Source organism: Pristiophorus japonicus, chromosome 7 (genome assembly GCF_044704955.1).
Source record: "Pristiophorus japonicus isolate sPriJap1 chromosome 7, sPriJap1.hap1, whole genome shotgun sequence".
Classification (NCBI taxonomy): domain Eukaryota; kingdom Metazoa; phylum Chordata; class Chondrichthyes; family Pristiophoridae; genus Pristiophorus; species Pristiophorus japonicus.
The window spans coordinates 162,840,013-162,866,410 of record NC_091983.1 but is presented as its reverse complement, the minus strand read 5'-3'; the positions used below and the strand labels follow the sequence as shown (position 1 = coordinate 162,866,410).

General features: G+C 43.8%; 1 protein-coding gene across 3 annotated transcripts in view; it reads right to left on the bottom strand.

Annotated features, from left to right (window-relative positions):
- The window catches only part of ahi1 (Abelson helper integration site 1), a 378,816-nt gene that overhangs the window by 74,355 nt on the left and 278,063 nt on the right, over positions 1–26,398 (bottom strand). For all 3 annotated transcript variants that reach the window (XM_070885487.1, XM_070885489.1, XM_070885490.1), the window contains one exon: positions 897–955. In XM_070885487.1, the coding sequence (XP_070741588.1) occupies positions 897–955 (59 nt within the window). The remainder of the gene's footprint in view (positions 1–896; positions 956–26,398) is intronic.

Here is a 26,398-nt window from a genome sequence, read left to right as displayed (position 1 = left end):
ATCTGCATACTAATCTTTTTGTGTTTCATGCACAAGTACCCCGCAGGTCCTGCTATACTGCAGCACTTTGCAATCTTTCGCCATTTAAATAATAACTTGCTCTTTGATTTTTTTTCTGGCAAAGTGCATGACCTCACACTTTCCAACATTATACTCCATCTGCCAAATTTTTGCCCACTCACTTAGCCTGTCTATGTCCTTTTGCAGATTTTTTGTGTCCTCCTCACACATTGCTTTTCCTCCCATTTTTGTATCATCAGCAAACTTGGCTACGTTACACTCAGTCCCTTCTTCCAAGTCGTTAATATAGATTGTAAATAGGGTCCCAGCACTGATCCCTGCGGCACCCCACTGGTTACTGATTTCCAACCCGAGAATGAACCATTTATCCCGACTCTCTGTTTTCTGTTCGTTAGCCAATCCTCTATCCATGCTAATATATTACCCGCAACCCCGTAGACTTTTATCTTGTGCAGTAACCTTTTATGTGGCACCTTGTCAAATGTCTTCTGGATGTCCAAATACACCACATCCACTGGTTCCCCTTTATTCACCCTGTTCGTTACATCCTCAAAGAATTCCAGCAAATTTGTCAAACATGACTTCCCCTTCATGACATGAAAGGTTTTGATAAATCCTAGTTGCTCGTGGAAAAAAATTGAATCATTGGACATGAATTTCCATAGGTCCCATTCACCAGTGCAAGTATGGCAGAGTGGATCCCTCATCTGTCATAGTCGTGGATGCTGACCATTTCCAAAATCCATTATTATTCAGCACTAACGTTCCTCATTTGAGTACAAAATTGGCCCAAAAATTAAAAGCTGCAACCGAGTTGAGATTAATGAGATTACTTAACAGCAAATTTGGAAAATGATTAGAATTATAGATCATACCGTCTCTAGCTTGACTAATGGAGGTCTGTTAAAACGATGCCCCACAGGACTGAATCCTCCTAACAAAGGAAAAAAAACACATTGAAATCACGTGAAAACCATAAAGTTCAGGTTTCATCATTTTTTCTCATTAAACAAGCTTTTGATAAACCATCTTCCAAATTCAACAAACTTTTTGCTAGTAAAACACTTGAATCATACCCCAACCGTATATTTTTCTATCCTGACATGTTGGACTTAGGGTCAGAGTAGCAATAAATAAATACACCAGAGGGTAAGTTGATACTATTTTCCCATTACACTAGTTCCTTGCTGTAGCAAACACTGAAGTGGTTGTTAAAATATTACTAATTAGTACTAATCACATTTGGAATTTTTTCACCATATATTTGTGAACGGTACAAGTGTTTTTACCATAACTCAAAAATATGTAAAATGGGCAAATTTCTTGTCAATGCAAGACTAAGTTATTCGTCTGCATTTTTCTGATCAGTCAGTTATTTTTAACTCTAGAAGCGCTTGCTACCTCTTGCAAGTTTCTAATTTTTTTTTTAAATAGAACTTACACAAGTCATGTAAAATCATAGATTTTTTCACATTTTTTAGTTGAAAGCCTTGATTTTCTATATACCCTCTACTAAAAGACACAATCAACCTGTCATAACAAAATTAGAATTGTATCAAATAATGTCTTCAAAACACTTTGTTAGCAGCACTGGGGTTAATATTCTAGTTCCAGCACTGAAGCAGCAGGACTGGATGAGTGAGTGCTGTGATCAGTTTTCAAAAAGGCCAACCTTGTGCAAATGTCAAATATTTACATATGCAGGGCAAGCTTCAGGCCTGGATTAAGCCTGGCACTAAGAGTTTGCTTATTACAGGGATTGTTGTTGCTATTTAAAGGGGATGTGATTGTCATGTGGTCGGCTACAAAATCTTTGCATTCTTGTGATTTCACCGAGCAGCATGGAGGAAAGGAGGAGAATTGCCCCTTCTTTGATGCAGTCACAGGAGATGCTAATGGGGCAAGTGAAGGAAAGGAAGGCTGCCCTGTTTAGACGGAAAAGGCTGCCCTGTTTAGACAGAAAGGGGTCAGCTTGATTTAGGAACTGGCAGTAGACGAGGAAAAGTTTGATAGTCTCTGGAAATTGCCATGGTACGATTATATAACATACACAAAGTATATGGACAAAGTATGCATACTACAAAGACATTTCTCTCCACCGGATACAGCTTGTCTAAGGCGACATGCAAAGCACTCAACCTTTCACAAATTTCCATCCATGCCTAGGTTGCTACACGGCAAATTTTGTAGCTGTCACTGAAATTTTGAGGTATTGGCCCAGAAATCCTGGCCTCCCATGGACCCGGGAAGGCATCGCAAAAGCCGGTTTTCAGCGCACAATGCGTACGCGCTGAATACCGGCTTTTCCGATCTGTTAAGCTCCAGCTTGACAGATCGTACGTATCTCGGCAGCCTGGACATTCGCGTGGGCAAGATTGCAGTATTTATCCAGATCTTGCCCAGCGGATATGGGTAAACATACAAAATCATAAAATAAAATTTTAAAAACACATTTTATTGTTAAAAACCCTCCCCACTACAGTATGTTTATTTTAAATCATAATTAAAAAAACTTTTTTTTTTAAATTGGAAAATTATATATATTTTTAATAAGACTTTATAACTTTAATTTAAATTAATCTTAAATATGTAGTGTATTTTTTATTAGTGTTTTGGTGTTTGGGGGCTGTTTCTCAATCATAATAATGGGAACTCTTACTTACGGAGTTCCCATTATTATGAATGAGAAAATACTGTACCTTGTTGATTGGTTGCGCAGAGCCATGTGACTGCAGCTCTAAATTATGTCCGTCCTGACGTGCATGCGCTCCAACGCATAGTGAGTGAAGGCCTCAGGACCGGGATCTCTAGTGGGTGCAGCAGGAACCAGTAAGTCCGCATCTTTTTTAACTTTTTGAGTTGTTCACCTGCAGGAAGACCTTGACCGGGATTTCGAGGCCATTGTTGCATTTAAATTTATACCGACAAAGGAAACTTTCAAATAAACCTGAATGCATGATGAGTCTGCATTGATTCACACACACGTTAGAATGTAATGTGGGCACTTGGTTCTCAAGGTCTCCCCAACAGCACTAGCAACCACTCCCCCTAGGACATTGGTTCCGGTCCTGCCCAGGTGCAGACCGTCCGGTTTGTACTGGTCCCATCACCCCCAGAACCGGTTCCAATGTCCCAGGAATTTGAATCCCGCCCCCTTGCACCATTCCTCAAACCACGTATTCATCTTAACTATTCTGCTATTTCTACTCTGATTAGCACATGGCACTGGTAGCAATCCCGAGATTACTACCTTTGAGATCCTACTTTTTAAATTTAACTCCTAGCTCCCTAAATTCAGCTTATAGGACCTCATCCCATTTTTTACCGATATCGTTGGTACCTATATGCACCACGACAACTGGCTATTCACCCTCCCCCTCCAAAATGCCCTGCAGCCGCTCCAAGATGTCCTTGGCCCTTGCACCAGGGAGGCAACATACCATCCTGGAATCTTGATTGCGCCGCAGAAATGCCTATCTATTCCCTTTACAATAGAATTCCCTACCACTATAGCTCTCCCACTCTTTTTCCTGCCATCCTGTGCAGCAGAGCCACCCATGGTGCCACGAACTTGCCTGCTGCTGCCTTCCCCTGATGGGCCATCTCCCCCAACAGTACACAAAACGGTAGATCTGTTTTGGAGGGAGGTGACTGCAGGAGACCCCTGCGCTACCTTCCTTCCACTGCTCTTCCTGATGGTCACCCATTCCCTCTCTGCCTATGTTACCTTTACCTGCGGTGTGACCAACTCACTAAACATGCTATTCACAACATCCTCCGCATCGCGGATGCTCCAGAGTGAATCCATGCGCAGCTCCAGTGCCACAATGCAGTCTGTCAGGAGCTGCAGCTGGACATACTTCCTGCACACATAGCATGCCAATATAGTGTGCATGATACTTTTGTGGTGCAGTGTATGCCTGTATGATAGCAAGTACGGTAAGAAATAAAATAAGATAGAAAGTAGTCCTGAGCTTGGTGTAGGTCTTCGGCTTCACTCCCCCATTCCCTACAGCTTCAGGATTTCAAGAGTGTTCTCATTAAGTCTGCTTAAGGACGGAGGTTGCAGGGTTCTGCTTTGTTCCCTCTTGTGTGACACCTTGAGGTTTGAATTTCCACAGGGATCTTCCTGATTGCTGTAATTTTGGCAGAAATTTAATGGAAACCTTGGAGAAATTCAACCTCGTAGACTTTCAAACAGATAAACAGGGATGTTGGATGTTTGAAGAGCACAGACCTTGAGAACCAAGTGCCCACATTACATTCTAACGTGTGTATCAATCATCATGCATTCAGGTTTATTTGAAAGTTTCCTTTGTCGGTACAAATTTAAATGCAGCAATGATCTAGAAATCCCGGTCAAGGACTTCCTGCAGGTGGCTCATTGGGTAGCACAGTTATCTTTGAGTCAAAAGGTTGTGGGTTCAAGTCCCACTCCAGACGCTTTAGCAGATCAGTTCCTATGGATTGGAGGGTAGCTAATGTAACTCCACCTTTTAAAAAAGGAGGGAGAGAAAACAGGGAATTATAGACTGGTTAGCCTGACATTGGTAGCGGGTAAAATGTTATTAAAGATGTAATAGCAACGCATTTGGAAAGCAGTAACAGGATCGGTCCAAGTCAGCATGGATTTATGAAAGGAAAATCATGCTTGACAAATCTTCTAGAATTTTTTGAGGATGTAACTAGTAGAGTGGACAAGGGAGATCCAGTGGATGTGGTGTATTTGGACTTTCAAAAGGCTTTTGACAAGGTCCCACACAAGAGATTAGTGTGCAAAATTAAAGCACATGATATTGGGGTAATGTATTGATGTGGATAGAGAACTGGTTGGCAGACAGGAAGCAGAGAGTCGGAATAAACAGGTCCTTTTCAGAATGGCAGGCAGTGACTAGTGGGCTACTGCAAGGTTCAGTGCTGGGACCCCAGCTATTTACAATATACATTAATGATTTAGACGAAGGAATTGAATGTAATATCTCCAAGTTTGCAGATGACACTAAGCTGGGTGGCAGTGTGAGCTGTGAGGAGGATGCTAAGAGGCTGCAGCGTGACTTGGACAGGTTAGGTGAGTGGGCAGATTAGGAAAAGGGGAGCTGCAACGAGACCTGGGTGTCATGGTACATCAGTCATTGAAAGTTGGCATGCAGGTACAGCAGGTGGTGAAGGCGGCAAATGGCATGTTGACCTTCATAGCGAGAGGATTTGAGTATAGGAGTAGGGAGGTTTTACTGCGGTTGTACAGAGCTTTGGTGAGGCCACACATTGAATATTGTGTACAGTTTTGGTCTCCTAATCTGAGGAAGGACATTCTTGCTATTGAGCCAGTGCAGCGAAGGTTCACCAGACTGATTCCCGAGATGGCAGGACTGACAGATGAAGAAAGACTGGATCGACTAAGTTTATATTCGCTGGAATTTAGAAGAATGAGAGAGGATCTCATAGAAACATATACAATTCTGACGGGATTGGACAGGTTGGATGCAGAAAGAATGTTCCCAATGTTGGGGAGGTCCAGAACCAGGGGTCACAGTCTAAGGATAATGGGTAAGCCATTTAGGATCGAGATGAGGAGATACTTCTTCACTCAGAGAGTTGTGAACCTGTGGAATTCTCTACCACAGAAAGTTGTTGAGGCCAGTTCATTAGATGTATTCAAAAATGAGTTAGATGTGGCCCTTACAGCTAAAGGGATCAAGGGGTAGGGAGAGAAAGCAGGAATGGGGTACTAAAGTTGCATGATCAGCCATGATCATATTGAATGGTGGTGCAGGCTTGAAGGGCCAAATGGCCCACTCCTGCACCTATTTTCTATGTTTCTATGCAAGCTGTGTCTAAAGGTGTGTCTTGCAACTAATATTCTAATATATACACCTCTTCTGTTTCTATAGGCATCCTCCAAGATCCAGCTACGTAGCACTCAAGTGCCAGAGACAAAGCCAGCACCCTGTGCCATTTAGTCTACCATTCTGGTACATCCATTCTGGGGGATTCAGATGATAAAGTCAAGAAGGGAGCACTGAGCACAGATGAGGAGCAGCAGGTGGATGTGTCAATAAAGGAACAGGAAGTTGCTGACCAGAGGGCCAGCTTCATCTGCCAAACCTAGGCATAAGAACCTCACAGCATCAACATATGAAAAAATAATGCTTTCTGAGTACCAATGTTTTATGCAGTCTTTTGGATGTAAAGCACCATACAAGTTTTTTTCATGATGGTGCAGTGGCCCACTTCCCAAAAGTGGCAGGATATGGTATAACTCTGGGTTAGGGTCACTTAGCATGCAGATAGGGATCCTGGTGGGATTCCTGTCGCCATAAGGGAGTCCGCACAGTAAGAGAAATCGAGTGGTGCAGTAGCAATGCATCGCTGCAACTCCAGAAGCTCTGCGCTGCTGCACTTAAAGGAGCAGAAGAACCACAGACAGAAATAGTGCAATCTTTGGTCAGTCTCAGCGGACACCAAGGCCTAGAAAGGTAAATACCTTGGCCCATTTGCAAAGAGACAATAATCTGCGACTAGGACCTCATCCTCCATCAAGAGGAAGAAAAATAGGCCACAATGCCAGACCCCTCCTCCCCACTGGCAATCGTCCTTCTCTGTATGCTTCTCACACACTTTACTCATTGTTTTCTTTAGCACTCTCATCAACTCTATTTTTCACTCTTTTCTCTGCCTCTTTCTATAATGGTCTCCTTGCCTGTTTCTCACTTCCTCTGTATACCTCTCATACATGCTCCTTTATTGATTGGCTGAATTCATAATAATTTGCCTTTTTTTTAATAAAAAATCAACAAGATGGCAATGAACATGTCTTGGGCAGGAGGTCGGGTGGGGAGAGGCTGGGAAGAGAGGCAGACAGGCAGAGGCCCCGTTTCCTTTAGTGGTGGGAAAATTATTGGAAAAAGTCCTGAAGGACAGGGTAAATCTTCATTTAGAAAGACATGGATTAATCAAGGTCAATCAGCACGGATTTGTTAAGAGAAGGCCGTGTCTGACTAACTTGATTGAATTTTTTGAGGGGGTAACCAGGAGGGTCAATGAGGGCAGTACGTATGATGTAGTGTATATGGATTTTAGCAAAGCTTTCGATAAGGTCCCACATGGCAGACTGGTCATGAAAGTAAAAGCCCATGGGATCCAGGGCAAAGTGGCAAGTTCGATCCAAAATTGACTCAGAGGCAGGAAGCAAAGGGTAACGGTTGTTGGGTGTTTTTGTGACTAGAAGGATGTTTCCAGTGGGGTTCCGCAGGCCTCAGTACTAGGTTCCTTGCTTTTTGTGGTATACATCAATGATCTAGACTTGAATATAGGGGGCATGATTAAGAAGTTTGCAGATGATACTAAAATCGGCTGTGTCGTTGATAATGAAGAAAGCTGCGGACTGCAAGAAGATATCAATCAACTGGTCAGGTGGGCAGAACAGTGGCAAATGGAATTTTATCTGGAGAAGTGTGAGGTAATGCATTTGGGGAGGGCCAACAAGGAAAGGGAATTCACATTAAATGGTTGGACACAGAGTGTAGAGGAACAAAGGGACCTGGGAGTGCATGTCCACAGATCCCTGAAGGTAGCAGGTCAGGTAGATAAGGTGGTTAAGAAGGCATATGGAATACTTGCCTTCATTAGCCGAGGCATAGAATACAAGAGCTGGGGGGGGGGGGGGGGGCGGTTATGCTTGAACTGTATAAAACACTGGTTAGGCCACAGTTTTGGTCACTGCATTACAGGAAAGACATGATTGGATTGGAGAGGGTACAGAGGAGATTTACGAGAATGTTGCTGGGAGTGGAGAATCTTAGCTATGAGGACAGATTGGATAGGCTGGGTTTGTTTTCCTTGGAATGGAGGAGGCTGAGGGGAGACCTCATTGAGGTGTATAAAATTACGAGGGGCCTAGATAGAGTGGACAGAGGGGTCAACAACCAAGGGGCATAAATTTAAAGTAATTGGTAGAAGGTTAAGAGGAGATTTGAGGGATAATTTCTTCACGCAGAGGGTTGTGGGGGTCTAGAATTCACTGCCTGAAAGGGCGGTGGAAGCAGAAACCGTCACCACATTTAAAAAGTACTTGGATGTGCACTTGGAAGTGCTTTAACCTGCAAAGTGTTGGGCCAGCACTAGCCAGGGAAGGACTGGGGACAGGTCCTGGCGTTGGGTGCTGGCAAACATTGCCTTTCTCCATCTCTGTCACCCCTCAATAGAGTTTGTCCCCTTCACTCTATTCCTTTCTCAAGTCTCTCTTTCCCATCCACTGAACAAGGTTTCTCTCTTTTCTGCCTTCAATAGGTTTTCTACGCTCACTGTGGGCTCAATTTTGGCCAGGAGTTGCTCCGTTTTGTTTTGGAGTAACTTGGTTTTTCTGGCGTAACTTAAAAATCTCCATTTTGCACAGTTTGCACCAGTGTAAGTGAGTTAGTTAAGTTTTTTTTCTCAAAAGGGGGCATTACCAGCCACTACGCCAGTTCTGCCCATTTAGGCAGCTTTGGCCAGTTAATAAATCTACTTAGGCCAGCGTATGTGGCCACTTCAGAAAACCCTTGCGGAGAGTTAAGAAATCAGCGCAGTTGGTACATCGGAGGCTATTCGGCCTGGGATGGAGTGGGAAGGGAAGCGGAGGGGACCTGCACCTAAAGCGCCAAGACTTACAAAGCACTAAACTTTGGAAACAAAAAGTAATAAGCATTCATTAACAAATAAAAAATTGAAGTCCTACCTTCATCTTAAAACTCGGCCTGGGAAGGCAGTGGGCCGGCCGGTGCGGGAGGCCATTCGGCCTGGGCTGGGGCGGGCAGGAGAACTGATAGTGCCCCTGCCTGGATGATTTCTATCAGTTCTGCTGCCTGCCCGCCCCTAGCCCTGGCCTCTTGGGGGGATTTCTAAGAGATCGATCGCACCGAGAGGCCACTCGGCCAGGGCTAGGGGCGAGCGGGCGGGCAGGAGAACTGATAGAAATCATCCAGGCAGGAGCACTATCAGTTCTCCTGTCCGCCCGCTCGCCCCTTGCCCTGGCTGAGTGGCCTCCTGGTGCAATTTCAAAGATTAAAGTGATTAAAGCTTCAAATCAACTACCCGTACTCACAACATTTGGCCGGCATCGGGTCCCACACAGCGGCTGCAGCAAGACATGGGAAAGACTGGGGGTGAGGAGCTACTGCGCATGCGCGGACACTCCACTGCGCATGTGCAGATGTCCTGGCACTGTTTTTGGCGCAGGACATCTGCTCCACCCCTGACTCGACTGGCCACGCTGCGCGACCACAGGGAGGAGGCCGGACAGCGGCCAAAGTGGGAAGGAAATTTTTCGGCGCACTTCTGAACGGAGAAAAGTAGCGCATCTCCTGTAAGTGCACCGAAAAACGGGCTGGGCCAAAATTGAGCCCTATATTTCCATTCCCCCTCCCTCCCACTCTCTGGCTGCTTGCAAAATGCTTAGAAAAAACCTGCTTCTCTATTGATTCTCTCTGCAGGCGAGCACCTGAAACCAGCGTGAAATGGGAGTCGTACTTCAACGCGCACCAGAAGACACTGCCCTCAGGCTCACTGGAAAATGGGCATCGAGCCTCATCTGCATAAAATTAGCGAGCTGAGTGTGCTAATTGAGTGTCCTAATGCAGCTTGCTGGTCCGGAACTTTCAAAATTTGGCTGGCTCCAATGACGAGCCGGCTCACAGGTGGGTGAAACCAAAGGGGGAGCGAGCCCAACAGGCAATATTTTTGTGGAGCCAGTAGGAGCCTTCCTACTTCTCCTGGATGCACAGAAACAAAAGAATAACAGTTTCACATACTTTTTTGTGGGTACGCTGTAGCGGTTCTTTTAAGAACCACTTGTTAGGTGAGAAATCACGGCTCGAAATTGATGCCATGACCCCCTACCAATGCAAAGTTATTGCTCAAACAGCAGTCATGACAAGGACCAATTTCTCCCTTTCCGTGAAATTCTTTCTGCCCCTCTCTCTATTTTTCTGTTCCTTTCACTCCTGCCTTCGTCTTTCTGTGTGTCTCTCATGCACTTTCACTCATCATTTCTGCACCGTTGATGCTCACAGATTTTTTTTTTTAAGTTTTGAAGTCAACTTTCCCTGTATTTGTCTCATGAAACACCCTCCCCTTTGAGTCACAAAGATCAGCTCTGCATTCTGGAATCTATCTCATTTGTTTGAAAGTTGGGATTGACACTGGGGGGATCAAGGGGTATGGCGAGAAAGCAGGAATGGGGTACTGAAATTGCATGTTCAGCCATGAACTCATTGAATGGCAGTGCAGGCTCGAAGGGCCAAATGGCCTACTCCTGCACCTATTTTCTATGTTTCTATGTTGCCCAGACCTGCTACCCTACATCTGGCCACAGAACACACATAACCAACACCAGTTTTATACCTGGCCAAGTGTCAGGCCTCCCCCTCCACTCATTGATTGATGTAGCACGTCCAAGGACAAAAAAAAAAGGAAAAGCCACAAAGACATTTCTCCCCTTTCTTAATACTCTCTCTACTACTCTATTCTCTCCTGAATAAAGTCATAAGAACATAAGAAATAGGAGCAGGAGTAGACCAACTGACCCCTTGAGCCTGCTCCGCCATTTAATAAGATCATGGCTGGTCTGATCATGGACTCAACTCCACTTCCCTGCCCGCTCCCCATAACCCTTTATTCTCTTATCCCTCAAAAATCTGTCTATCTCTGCCTTAAATATATTCAATGACCCAGCCTCCACAGCTCTCTGGGGCAGAGAATTCTATAGATTTGAAACCCTCAGAGAAGAAATTCCTCCTCATCTCAGTTTTAAATGGGCGGCCCCTTATTCTGAGACTATACCCCCTAGTTTTAGTTTCCCCTATAAGTGGAAAAATCCTCTCTGCATCCACCTTGTCGAGTCCCCTCATTATCTTATGTCTCGATAAGATTACCTCTCATTCTTCTGAACTCCAATGAGTATAGGCCCAACCTACTCAACCTATCTTCATAAGGCAACCCCCTCATCTCCGGAATCAACCTAGTGAACCTTCTCTGAACTGTCTCCAATGCAAATATATCCTTCCTTAAATACGGAGATCAAAACTGTATGCCGTACTCTAGGTGTGGCCTCACCAATACCCTGTACAGTTGTAGGAGGACTTCTCTGCTTTTATATTCTATCCCCCTTGCAATAAAGGCCAACATTCCATTTGCCTTCCTGATTACTTGCTGTATCTGCATACTAACTTTGTGCGTTTCATGCACAAGGACTCCCAGGTCCTTCTGTACTACAGCACTTTGCAATTTTTCTCCATTTAAATTATAATTTGCTTTTCTATTATTTCTGCCAAAGTGGATAACCTCACATTTTCACACATTATACTCCATCTGCCAAATTTTTGCCCACTCACTTAGCCTGTTTATATCGCTTTGCAGATTTTTTTGTGTCCTCTTCAAAATTTTGTTTTCGGACCCATCTTTGTATCAGCAGCAAACTTGGCTACATTACACTCGGTCCCTTCATCCAAGTCATTAATATAGATTGTAAATAGTTGAGGACCCAGCACCAACCCCTGTGGCACTCCACTAATCACTGTTTGCCAAGCTGAAAATTACTCATTTATCCCGACTCTCTGTTTTCTGTTCGTTAGCCAATCCACTATCGATGCTAATATATTACCCCCAACCCAGTGAGCTTTTATCTTGTGAAGTAACCTTTTATGTGGCACCTTATCGAATGCCTTCTGAAAATCCAAATACACCACATCTACTGGTTCTCCCTTTCCAACTTGCTCGTTACACCCTCAAAGAAGTCACTCTCCTTCCTTTCCCCCTCACAAACAGGGCCTTTCACTTTCCCTTGTCATAATTGGTTCTCAGTTTGACAAGAACTGGAGAAGATGAGGACAACCACTGCAGCACCAGAAGAAAAGATCTTAAAAAGGAGGCAGAAAAACCTTGAATATTTTACAAACTTTTTAAAATTCCAAACAGGAGCCCTGGAAAAAGGGCAGCCTGTAGCTATCCCAGATAGCGGTAGGGGAGGGGGAAGGTAACTTCAGCTCCAGGCAATGAAGCTACATGCGACCTTATCAACTGGTTTTACCCCATTTTCTGTTGCTCTCCTGTCTGATTTGGGACAGACTTGCAAAATAAAATCTACTCTTGAAAATGACTGGAGCCTAATATAAGAAACCTAGCCCCATCCCTCCTGAAAATAAATTAAAAATAAGATTCCAGAAGCACTGCAAAAATAATTGAAGTTGGGAATTTAGCTGGAGCTGAATGCATTAATTGTGCTCAGCCAAACTTTGCAGCTCCAGCTAATTTCTTAATTATTTTAGCAGGAGATGGGTTAAAACTGGAAGCTGCATTGTTGAAATGCATCAAAAAAATAGCACTGCTGAGACAATTTATCAGTAGCACCATGGAGCAGCTGTTATTTGTCAATTGTCTTTTCAAACTTATCAATTCAACATTGGGTTGAATGGCCCATCCACTGCTTTTCTGTGATCGGATCGTGGACAAAATCTAATCAGATCAGATAAAATCCACAATAGGAAGGGAAATTAACTTTAAAAAAAAAACAATTATAAATTATATACAGATAGTCTCAATTCATTTTCAACGTAGCCTTTCATAGCCAGTGCCTATGCTTCACTTAATTGAATTAAAAGAAACAAAAATGATCTTATTTCCAGTAACGTAGGCAACATTGGTAGTGCTCCTAATATTATGGAGTGGAAGGACGCAGAGGCCAGGGGGGGGGCGGGGGGAGGTGAGATCAGTTGATGAGTCACCCTGGCCAGCCTCATGCACTTCTTAGCAGCGAGCTCAGAAGCAACATTGGCAGAAACCCCAAAGCAATTTGCCTGGTTGTCCCAACTACTGCATAACATGCAGAAAACAAAGAGCAAAAAAAATCTAAAATGAGCAACAAAGAAGATTGTCCCACAATCCCCAAGAGGAGGCTTATAATCGCAGCACACCTTTAAAGCATGTTTTAATAATACTGGGTAATATATATCAATCCCAATGTACATAGTGACAACACAAACAATATTGAACATTAATTTACACGTTGAAACATAGAAAATAGGTGCAGGAGTAGGCCATTCGGCCCTTCGAGCCTGCACCATCATTCAACAAGATCATGGCTGATCATTCCCTCAGTACCCCTTTCCCACTTTCTCTCCATACCCCTTGATCCTTTTAGCCGTAAGGGCCATATCTAACTCCCTCTTGAATATATCCAATGAACTGGCATCAACAACTCTCTGTGGCAGGGAATTCCACAGGTTAACAACTCTCTGAGTGAAAAAGTTTCTCCTCACCTCAGTCCTAAATTGCCTACCCCTTATCCTAAGACTGTGTCCCCTGGTTCTGGACTTCCCCAACATCGGGAACATTCTTCCCGCATCTAACCTGTTCCGTCCTGTCAGAATCTTATATGTTTCTATGAGATCCCCTCTCATCCTTCTTATCTCCAGTGTATAAAGGCCCAGTTGATCCAGTCTCCCCTCATATGTCAGTCCAGCCATCCCTGGAATCAGTCTGGTGAACCTTCGCTGCACTCCCTCAATAGCAAGAACATCCTTCCTCAGATTAGTAGACCAAAACTGAACACAATATTCCAGATGAGGCCTCACCAAGGCCCTGTACAACTGCAGTAAGACCTCCCTGCTCCTATACTCAAATCCTCTAGCTATGAAGGCCAACATGCCATTTCCCTTCTTTACCGCCTGCTGTACCTGCATGCCAACTTTCAATGACTGATGAACCATGACACCCAGGTCTCGTTGCACCTCCCCTTTTCCTAATCTGCCACCATTCAGATAATATTCTGCCTTCCTGTTTTTGCCAACAAAGTGGATAACCTCACATTTATCCACATTATACTGCATCTGCCATGCATTTGCCCACTCACCTAATCTGTCCAAATCACGCTGCGGCCTCTTAGCGTCCTCCTCACAGCTCACACCGCTACCCAGTTTAGTGTCGTCTGCAAACTTAGAGATATTACATTCAATTCCTTCATCCAAATCGTTAATGTATATTGTAAAGAGCTGGGGTCCCAGCACTGAACCCTGCGGCACTCCACTAGTTACTGCCTCCCATTCCGAAAAGGACCCGTTTATCCCGACTCTCTGCTTCCTGTCTGCCAACCAGTTCTCTATCCACGCCAGTACATTACCCCCAATACTACGTGCTTTGATTTTGCACACCAATCTCTTATGTGGGACCTTGTCAAAGGCCTTTTGAAAGTCCAAATACACCACGTCCACTGGTTCTCCCTTGTCTACTCTACTAGTTACATGCTCAAAAAATTCCAGAAGATTTGTCAAGCATGATTTCCCTTTCACAAATCCATGCTGACTTGGACCGATCCTGTTACTGCTTTCCAAATGCGCTGCTATTTCATCCTTAATAATTGATTCCAACATTTTCCCCACTATTGATGTCAGGCTAACCGGTCTATAATTTCCCATTTTCTCTCTCCCTCCTTTTTTAAAAAGTGGTGTTACATTAGCTACCCATCAGTCTATAGGAACTGATCCAGAGTCGATAGACTGTTGAAAAATGATCACTAATGCATCCACTATTCCCAAAGCCACCTCCTTAAGTACTCTGGGATGCAGACAATCAGGCCCCGGGGATTTGTCGGTCTTCAATCCCATCAATTTCCCCAACACAATTTTCTGCCTAATAAGGATATCCTTCAGTTCCTCATTCTCACTAGACCTACTGTCCCTTTGTACATTCGGGAGGTCATTTGTGTCTTCCTTCGTGAAGACAGAACCAAAGCATTTGTTCAATTGGTCTGCCATTTCTTTGTTCCCCATTATTAATACACCTGAGTCCGACTGCAAGGGACCTACGTTTGTCTTCACTAATTGCCTATCCACTGTTAACCCTTTAAGTATCATTTGCCAGTCTATTCTAGCCTAGTCTACTGAAGCATGAATAGTCATTACTAGAACCACTGCCAATAACATAATTAAAATACAAGCCCTAAATGTTTGATTGTACTGGGAAACACCGTGCCAGATAACGCTGGCTTCAGCTGGCACCACTCTTAATAGCTGGCTTGAAGAACTTAAAAAAAAAGCTGTCTTGGGGAAATGTGCCATGTTGATTCCCAGCTGGTACTTAACTTTTCAGCTGCATATCAGACATAGGAATCAGCATCCAGGGCTACAAAGTATGCTGATTTGCACTCAATGTATTGGCAGCTGGCCTGAGACCATTCATTGAAACTCATCTAGCAGGTTTTTTCAAACAGGGAAACCCAACATGACACATTTCCACAAAGTGTTTTTGTTTAAATAGACAAAACATTGAAGATCTCCTCTCAAGACGGCATCTCAACACATGTTTTAACTTGTCTTTCTATGCAGAATACAGTGTAGATTGAAAGTTTGTCAATTTTCTCTCCTGTCCTTCCATCCTCAAGTATCACTCACATTGGGGATAGATGTGGCTGTAAATTAATATCGTCAAATACTGATTAGCTGATCAGAAGTAATTCAATTTCATCAAACAACCTCTTCTGACATAAATTGGATAATTAGTACCATAGTTTAAAAAAAACTACAAAGGGACAACAAAACGACGACTTCTTTTCCCGTCATGTGGTGCTGCTTCACCTTGTGCAGACACGAATGTCAAAACTGCAGTGGGGGAAGAGCCGAAGATAAAAATCCTAACGGCAAAAGGGAAGATTATATATATATTTTAAACAATAGTTGGCTTAGATAGGCGGCCCACAAAATTATGTCACAATATCAGTGTTGAGATGAAGTTTTGAAACTTTTTTGTGGTTCATGATGTAATCAGGCTCCTTGAATTGTGCTACAACTTTATAACACACTTCAAGTTAGCTGTTCAACTTGCCAGAATATGAATACAATTGAAGTATTAAAGCACCATAATGTTAACAGAGTGGAACATTAAAATAATCTATTCTGAAAATGAACCATTGTCACTAAGGTTATCTTAGAAGCACTCCATGGTGGAAAACAAACCTCAGTTCTCATAAATGTGGCAGAGAAGGAATTGAAAAGCAGAAGCCAATGTTTTCAATATATTCCTACTACAACAGCTATGTTAACATTCTTTTCTTTGCATAACTATTGGATTGTGAAGAGTAAATCCAAACAAGGTAATCTTTGAAGATGCGAAATTACATTATAAAAAGGGACATCAAATTTTGTAAACAAGCTGGTTTCAGATTAAGCTGTGTAAAATTAAACAATGACAAAATGTAGTGCTATATATATTCAGTGCACTCGGAACACTGGAGTAAAGTAACAGTAAAATGGCAACACAGTAAAATGGCAAAACAACACTACCTGCTAAAATGAAATGAATAATAACCATCAACTAATACTTGTGCAGCAAATCTTGCAACAGCATCAAAATGAACTTGTATACTTCTCAATGGATTTTAACACAGCTTATTTCATAATTTTCTTTAAAACACAATTAACTGTACTTTGTGTATTTCCTGTATTTTTTCACAAAGCGCATTTCAAATTACAGAATAGTTTATTATAAAATTCTGCATTTTACTCTAAAGAAACAATTTCATACTCTCTACGAACTACTTATTGTAACAAACTATGAAACTTTTTCTATCACCAACATTATAATGAATGTTGGACACAGGTTTATCATGTCATATAGATGTGTTCGATATTTCTTATGCTCCTTTAGCTGTACCCTTAAGTTTTTACTGCAGGCACGTTCTGTTCACAATTCCTTTTATTTTTGCCCTTTCCTTCATTTGATCTGGTGTTTCTCACTTGTATCAGCAAACTCATTTTCTCTCACTTAAGGTGACACGTTTGAAATGATTATGCTGCATAACAACATTTAGCAGTTTGCTGCAATTTACAAAAAAGTATATTTTAAAAACTATCTGGTGAACAACTGTGGCATCACTGAATGCAGGACTCCGAGTACTGATCTCAGTTCTGTCGTGTGGGAAGTTGTTGAGCAGATGTCAAGCACTTCCCCAATGGGGAGAGAGGGAAAACTGGAGGCAGAAAAAGCAATAGGTCAGGTATCCAAATATTCATTTTAAATAAAATTCCCTTTCCTTTTCCATGTTTAAAAGATACATCAGAAATCATGTAGTCATTTCACAATTGATACTACAGTGAAATTAAATCTTAATGAACAAATCTTTATTTATTTGACTGAGCATCTTGAGGCATCGTAATGTACCGAGTACTTATTTATGTCCTTATTAAAGGAGGGATATACTTGCATTGGAGGTAGTTCAGAGAAGGTTCACTAGTTTGATTCCTGAGATGAAGGGGCTGTCTTATGAAGAAAGGTTGAGCAGGTGGGGCCTATACTCATTGGCGTTTAGAAGAATGAGAGATGATCTTACTGAAACATATAAGGTTATGAGGGGGCTTGAAGGGTAGATGCTGAGAGGATATTTCTCCTGGTGGGGGAATCTAGAACTAGGGAATAAGGGAGCACCCATTTAAAATGGAGATGATGAGGAATTTCTCCTCTCAGAGGGTCATGAATCTGTGGAATTCTCCACCCCACAGAGCTGTGGAGGCTGGGTCATTGAATATATTTAAGGTGGAGATAGACAGATTTTTGATCGATAAGGGAGTCAAGGATTATGGGGAGCGGGCAGGGAAGTGGAGCTGAGTCCACGATCAGATTAAGCATAATCTTATTGAGCATGTTCGAGGGGCCAAATGGCCTTACCCTGCTCCTATTTCTTATGTTCTTATGTAAGACTAGGTGCCTTTCCATGGAATGGGAATGAGATGGAGAAGGAAGGGGAGTAGTTGGAAGCAGACAGTCCTGGCTGCCCTTGTGCTCCTATCACTTACCAAATTCAGAACAGCAGATCATCAATCTACGTTCTTAACTATGAATGATATGTGCACTGGGGAAACAGGAAAAAAAGGGGAAGGGCAGAAAAATAACTTCAAAAATGAGGATATCTCAATCTTCAAAACCAAACAAAAGAGCTCCAAACAGAAGAAGAACCTGAGTGACAGAGAACATAAGAACTTAATTAATATCAGTAGAGAAAAATGTATATCAGTAGAGAAAAAGTACTTCATAAACTAATGGGACTAAAAGCCAACAAATCCCCTAGACTTGATGGCCTATATCCCATGGTTCTAGAAACATAGAAAATAGGAGCAGCAGTAGGCCACTCGGCCCTTCGAGTCTGCACCGCCATTCAATACGATCATGGCCGATCCTCCATCTCAACATCATATTCCCGCTTTTTCCCTATTCCCCTTGATGCCTTTTGTTTCTAGAAATCTATCTATCTCCCTCTTAAATATATTCAATGACTTGGCCTCCACAGCCTTCTGTGGTAGAGAATTCCACAGGTTCACCACCCTCTGAGTGAAAAGATTTCTCTTCATCTTGGTCCTAAATTTCCTACCCCTTATCCTGAGACTGTGACCTTGTTCTAGACTTCCCAGCTAGGGGGAAACATCCTCTCCGCATCCAGTCTATCCAACCCAGTCAGAATTTTATACGTTTCAATGACATCCCCTCTCATTCTTCTAAACTCTAGTGAATACAGGCCTAGTCGACCCAATCTCTCCTCATACGACAGTCCTGCCATCCCAGAAATCAGTCTGGTGAACCTTCGCTGCACTCCCACTATGGCAAGTATATCCTTTCTTAGGTAAAGAGACCAAAACTGCACACAATACTCCAGGTGTGGTCTCACCAAGGCCCTGTATAACTGTAGTAAGACATCCTTGCTCCTGTACTCAAATTCTCTTGCAATGAAGGCCTTCCTAACTGCTTGCTGCATCTGCATGTTTGGTTTCAATGACTGGTGTACAAGGACACCCAGGTCCCTCTGTACATCAACACTTCCCAACCCATCATCATTTAAATAATACTTTGTCCTTATGTTCTAAAAGAGGTGGCAACAAAGATAGTGGATGCATTGGTTGTGATGTAACAAAAATTCCCCTAGATTCTAGAATGGTCCCGGCAGATTGGAAGGTAGCAAATGTAACCCGACTATTCAAGAAAAGGAGAGAGAAAACAGGGAATTACAGGCCAGTTAGCCTGATATCAGTCGTCGGGAAAATGCTGGAATCCATTATTGAGGAAGTGGTTACAGGGCACTTAGAAAATCATAATATGATTAGGCAGAGTCAACATGGTTTTATGGGCCCAAAATTGCCCAGGAGTTGCTCCGTTTTTTTGGGAGCAACTTGGTTTTTCTGGAGTATCTTAAAAATCTCCATTTTGCACATTCAATTTGTGCCAGTGTAAGTGAGTTAGTTAGGGTTTTTTTTTAGTTTAGTTTAGTTTCTTCAAAAGGGGGCATTTAAGCCACTTTGCACAACTAATAGTTGCTCCAAACTAACTTAGGCCAGCGTATGTGGTCACTTATAGCCGCACAGAAAACCGTTGCGGAGAGTTAAGAAATCAACGCATGTATCCAGAGATAAGGGCGGGAAAGGAAGCAGAGAGGACCTTACAAAGCACAACAACATTCAAGAAGCATAAAAACCATCAAGGAGAAATAAAAAATAAAACTTAAGTCCTACCTTCCTAACTCGGGCCCGGGAAGTCAGCGGGCCAGCCAGTGCGAGAGGCCACTTGGCTGGGGATTGGTGCGGGCGGGACGACCGGGCGGGAGAGCACAGGGAACTGGCCACAGGCTCGCAGAACACACAGGCAGGCTGGGCTGGGCTCCCAGAAGACTCAGGCTGCTGGCTGCAGGAGTCAACGGACAGCGGGCTGGCCGGCCGGTGCAGGAGGCCACTCGGCCGGGGATAGGTTCGGCGGGGCAACCGGGCGGGAGAGCACAGGGAACTGGCTGATTGACAATGTTATTTGCTACTGCGCATGCGCGAACGCTCCAATGCGCATGCGCAGCGCTGCCGGCACTCGTTCACACACAAGGCCCTAGCTCCGCCCACCCAATGGAATCGCCACGCCGAGAGTCAACAGAGTGGCCAGAATCCGGGGACATCTTTCTGGCGCCGTTTTGAGCCTAGGAAGTCGGCGCATTCAAATGGGTGGGCCAAATTTGGGCCCTATGAAAGGGAAATTGTGTTTAACAAATTTTGAGGTTATAACTAGCAAGGTAGATAAAGGAAAATCAGTGGATGTAGATTATTTGGATATCCAAAAGGCATTCGATAAGGTGGCATAAAAGGTTGCTGTGCTAGATAAGGGCACCTGAGGTTGGGGATAATATAGTAGCATGGATAGAGGATTTGGTTAATGGACAGAAAACAGAGTGCAGGGATAAATGGGTAATTTTTCAGTTGGCAGGCTGTAACTAGTGGAGTGCCGCAAGGAACAGTATTTGGGCTTCAGCTATTTACTATGGCCCAGAAATTCCGATGTCCCGGGCCCGTACGAAGTTTCTACAGACCCGGGAAGGCATCGGAAAAGCCGTTTTTCAGCGCGCAATGCGCATGCACTGAAAACCGGCTTTTCCGATCTGTCAAGCTGGAGATGATCCGCAGATCGGCAGCGAGGACATTTGTACATGGAAGTTTGGGCTATTTACCCATATCTTGCATGGCAAATGTCCTCAAAACTTTTGTGCCTGAAAAAGCAGGCGTATAGCCTACTTTTACAGGCGTAAGAGTTTAAAAACATAGAAAAAACATGATCAAAATAAAAATATAAAAAACATTTATGTTAAAACCCTGCCCACTCAGATAATGTTATTTTAAACCCAAATCCTAACTTTTTTTAAAAATCGAGAATTTTTTTTTCTTCAAAAAACATGTGTAACACTTTTCATTTCTATTAGTTTATTGTGTGAGGTGTTTTTAAAATGTTTTATGTAGTGTTTGTGCATTTTGGGGTTTTTCTCATTCATGGTAATAGAAGATTTGTAACTTACGAATCTCCTATTACTAAGGGGCCAAGTTTCCACCGACCCTTAGAACAGTGCAACTCCACAAGGTCCGCCGACTTTTTAGTCAGAAACGGCGCCTATTATTTACCTTGGTATTCTCCACGCAGTCCGCTCGATCCAGGTCCTTGGCGCAGCGCAGCACAGCAGAATGCGTGAGGGGCGGAGCCAGGTCCCGGAGCTGAAAACAGTGCTAGGATCTCTGCACAGGCGCGCTAGAGTGTGCGTGCATGTGCAGTAGCTCCTCGTTCACAGATTCTGTGTGCATGTGCTGCAGGCTGTGTGGGAGGGGCCTGAAGCACGGCGCCCCTAGCCCTGGACGAATGGGCTCCCCGCCATGACTTGTGTGGGAACAGTGTGAAAGCACAGATGACTATGGAATTTAGCCTCAGTGGGAGTTCAGCCTGATAGTGAGTTCAGCACCTAGGTATAGTTGGGCAGGACTTTTTTTTCAATAATTAATACTTGTGTGAAGTGAGTAAGTAGAGTTGGATTCTTGCAAGAGTTTTGCACTAATGGAAGTTCAGGCTCACAGGAAAGGCTCGTCTGTTTAACGTTGCCCCCCCCCCATCTCCTCTTCCCCCCCCCCTCCTCTTCCCCCCCCCCAATCTCCTCTTCCCCCCCTTCCTCCTCCTCTTCCCCCCCCCCAATCTCCTCTTCCCCCCCTTCCTCCTCCTCCTCCCCCTCCCTCCTCCTCTTCCCCCCCCACTTCCTCCTCCTCTTCCCCCCCCACTTCCTCCTCCTCTTCCCCCCCCCCACTTCCTCCTCCTCTTCCCCCCCCACTTCCTCCTCCTCTTCCCCCCCCACTTCCTCCTCCTCCACCTCTTCCCCCCCCTTCCTCCTCTTCCTCCTCTTCCCCCCCCCTCCTCATCAACTCCCCCCCCCTCATCGGCGGCCCGCTGCCTTCACGTCACATAAAGGGAGGACTTCTATTTTTTATTTGTTATTGATTGATTGATTGCTTATTACTTTGGTCTTGGTGCTCTAGGTTCAGGGTTCCTTCTATTTTTTTTATTTGTTAATTAATTGCTTATTACTTTTTTTGCTTTGTTTAGTGCTTTGTAAGTCTTGGTGCTTTAAATGTACTGCTTTGTTTAGTGCTTTAAATATACTTATGCTTCTTTAATGTTGTTGTGAAGGTGTTTAGTGCTTTGGAAAATCCTCTAACTTCCTCCCTCCCCATCGCTGGCTACCTGCGCCTGATTTCTAAAGTGTTCGCAAGGTTTTTCAGAGCGGACACATATGCTGGCCTAAATTAGTTTGGAGTAACTTTTCGCTGACTAAACTTGCTTAAATGGCCAAAACAGGCATAAGTGGCTGGTAACGCCCCCTTTTGGTAAAAAAACTGAAATAAAAAGAAACTGAACTAACTCACTGAAACTTGAGCGAACTAAATATGGAGAATTGTGATTTTTAAAATATTCCAAAAAAAACTAGTTGCTCCAAAAAAATAGGAACAACTCCTTTGGAAACTTGTGCCCTATGAATGAAAAAATACTTACCTGTGAACGGGTGTCCAGGCCAACATGACTCCTGCGGACGTCCCGATGTGCATGCGCTTCTCATCACAGGGAGAGGAGGCCTGTGGATCAGGAGTTCCAGTGGGCGCAGCAGCTTCTGGTAAGTGCGCATTTTATTTCTAATTTTTCTTGATTTGCCCATGGGAAGCCCTCCTTGGAATTTCTGCCCCAATGTATATTAATGACTTAGATAAAGGGACCAAGTGCAATATATCCAAGTTTGCTGACAATACAAAGCAAGGTGGGAAAGTAAGATTTGAAGAGGACACAAAGAGCCTGCAAAGGGATATAGACAGGTTAAATGAGTGGGCATTAAGGTGCCAAAATATAATATGGAGAAATATAAGGTTATTCACTTTGGGAGGAAGAATAGAAAAACAGAATATTTTTTAAATGGTGAGAAACTATTAAATGTTGGTGTTTAGAGAGATTTAGGCGTCTTCGTACAGGAAACACAGAAAGTTAGCAGGCTGGTACGGGCAAGCAATTAGGAGAGCAATTGGCATGTTGGCCTTTATCGCATTGGGTTGGAGTACAAGAGTAAGGAAGTCTTACTACAATTGTACAGGGCATTGGTGAGACCAAACCTGGAATACTGTGCAAGGTTTTGGTCTCCTTATCTGAGGAAGGACATATTAGCCTTGGAGGTGGTACAATAGAGGTTCACTAGATTGATTTCTGGGATGAGAGGGTTGCCCAATGAGCAGAGATTGAGTAGATTGGGCCTATACTCTCTGGAGTTTAGAAGAATAAGATGTGATCTCATTGAAACATAAAAGTTTCTGAGGGGGATTGACATGGTCGATACTGACGGGTTGTTTCCCCTGGCTGGAGAGTCTAGAACAAGGGGGCATCGTTTCAGTATAAGGGATCAATCATTCAAGACTGAGATGAGGAGGAATTTCTTCACTCAGAGGGTTGTGAATCTTTAGAATTGTCTACCCCAAAGGATTGTGGCTGCTGAGATATTGAGTATATTCAAGGCCAAGATAGATACATTTTTGGACTCATGGGGAATCAAGGTATATGGGGATAGGGCAGGAAAGTGGAGTTGAGGTTGAAGATCAGCAATAATCTTATTGAATGGTGGAGCAGGCTCGAGGGGCCATAGGACCTACTCCTGCTCATAATGACGCTGGCATCTACATGACAAAGTGGAAATTGCAGAGTTATGTCTTAATCACAAAAAAAAAAGAGGATAAATCCAGCCAGGCCAATTACCATCCATCAGCTTCCTTCTGACCATCAGCAAAATGATCAAAGACTAATGAATAAAGGCATCAGACAGCACTTACTTACCAATATGCCATTCACTGATGCTCAATTTGGGTACTGCCAGAACTACCCAATTCCATACTTCTTTCATAGCCGTGATTCAGGCATGGACAAAAGCGTTGGATGCCAGATGAGAGGTGAAATAGGTGAACTAGCTTCCCTTGACATGAAGACAGTCATTACAGCCTCAGGACAACACTGCAGAAGTTCATCAGGAAAGAATCTTTGGCTCAACCATCTTCAACTGTTTCATCAATGACTATCCCTCCATCATGAGGTCAGGAATAGGCTGATTTGTTGATGATCCCATGGTGTGCAACTCCATTCACAACCCCTCCGATAACCACAGTGAGTGGTTGAAGCAAATAGTATAGATGCATTTAAGGGGAGGCTAGACAAGCATATGAGGGAGAAGGTTATGCTGATAGATTTAGATGAAGAAAGATGGGAGGCTCAAGTGGAGCATAAACGTCAGCATGGACTGGTTGGGCTGAATGGCCTGTTTCTGGGCAATATATCCTATGTAATCCTATGTAATAATGAAGCAGCTGTTGTCAGTTGTCCATGGCCAATTTGGCTCACTCTATATGACATTAAGAAGTGGCCAAGAGCACTAGACATAGCAAAGACCACCTGCTCCTGACCTTCAATCGAACCTCCACCACTGAAACGCTCAACATCAACCTTATAACCCTCTGGGCTTCGGGAATTCTGCCATTCTGTAAAACCGCACAGGCTTCTCATGCTGCTAATGGCTGCCTGTGCGGTTTAACAGAATCGGAGGGATTGTGAATGGAGTTGCACACCATGGGATTCTTTCACACAGCACTGCCCCCCAGTTATCAGAATCCACGACGAGGCCTTGGACAACGTGGACCATTTCCCATACCTTGGGGGCCTCTTATCAACAAGAGCAGACATTGATGACGAGATTCAACACTGCCTCCAGTGCGCCAGTGCAGCCTTCGGCCGCCTGAGAAAAAGAATGTTCGAAGACCAGGCCCTCAAATCTACCACTAAGCTCATGGTCTACAGGGCTGTAGTAATACCCACCCTCCTGTATGGCTTAAAGACATGGACCATGTACAGTAGACACCTCAAGTCGCTGGAGAACTACCACCAACGATGTCTCCGTAAGATCCTACAAATCCCCTGGGAGGACAGACGCACCAACATTAGTGTCCTTGACCAGGCCAACATTCCCAGCATCGAAACACTGACCACACTTGATCAGCTCTGCTGGGCAGGTCACATTGTCCGCATGCCAGACACGAGACTCCCAAAGCAAGCGCTCTACTCGGAACTGATGTTTCTACTTTACCCACTGAACATTTTTACTCCCCTTTTAAAATGTGAATCATCATTATTAATACCCCAGAACACTTAATAAAATTTACTGTCAGGTGAATTATCAATCCTGTAACAATCTAGAACGTCAAGAGCGAGTGGCCTGCTTCACTCAGCTGCATTAATACTTGACAGCATCAGTACATTCAATTGATTGGATTGGACGCATGCTGGTAAACAGAAAGGTGGTAAATTTCCATGGGTGTTATCTCATTTGTCCACTAACTTTGGTGAAAATGCTGTGGGAAAACGGTTCTTCCACCAAAGTTACGGTGAATGATTAGGAGAACACCCTGGTTTCCCCCAAGGATCTATCCTTGGCCCCCTCCTATTTCTCATCTACATGTTACCCCTTGGCGACATCATCCGAAAACACAGTGTCAGTTTCCACATGCACGCTGATGACATCCAGCTCTACCTCACTGTACTTCTCTTGACCCCTCCACAATCTCTAAATTGTCAAACTGCTTGTCCGACATCCAGTTCTGGATGAGCAGAAATTTTCTCCAATTAACTATTGGGAAGACCGAAGCCATTGTTGTCGGTCCCCACCACAAACTCCGTTCCCTAGCCATTGACTCTATCCCTCTCCCCAAATTCTGTTAGAGGATGAACCAGACTGTTCACAACCTTGATGTCATATTTGAGCCTGAAATGAGCTTTCGACCACATATCCGCAGCATAACTAAGACCGCCTATTTTCACTTCCGTAACATAGCCCATCTCTGCCCTTGCCTCAGCTCATCCGCTGCTGAAGCCCTCATCCATGCCGCTGTTACCTCTAGACTTGACTATTTCAACGCACTCCTGGCTGGCCTCACACATTCTACTCTACGTAAACTGGAGGTAATCCAAAATGCAGCTGCCCGTGTCCTAACTTGCACTAAGTCCCGCTCACCCATCACCTCTGTGCTCGTTGACCTACATTGACTTTCGGTTAAGCAACGCCTCAATTTCAAAATTCTCATCCTTATTTTCAATCCCTCCATGGCCTCGCCCCTCTCTATTTCTGGAATCTCCTCCAGCCCCACAACCCCCACGAGATTTCTGCCCTCTTGTGCATCCCTGATTAACTACGTTAAAGGCGCTAGCTATACATACACATTATTGTTGAATATCACCCCCTTGATTCTTACCTGAAAATACTTAAAGAGGCTCATGTTTCCTAAGACCAGCCATGATCTTATTGAATGGTGGGGCAGGCTCGAGGGGCCAAATGGCTTACTCCTGCTCCTATTTCTTATGTTCTAATAGCATATCTTACTTTACCTATAAATATATCTGACTAGGAAATGACTGTAAGCTTAGAATACCTCTTAAGCTTAAAACATGTCACTCTTACTCAAACATTGCTTCGGTACTCTTTGACTTAAATGGACTGCAG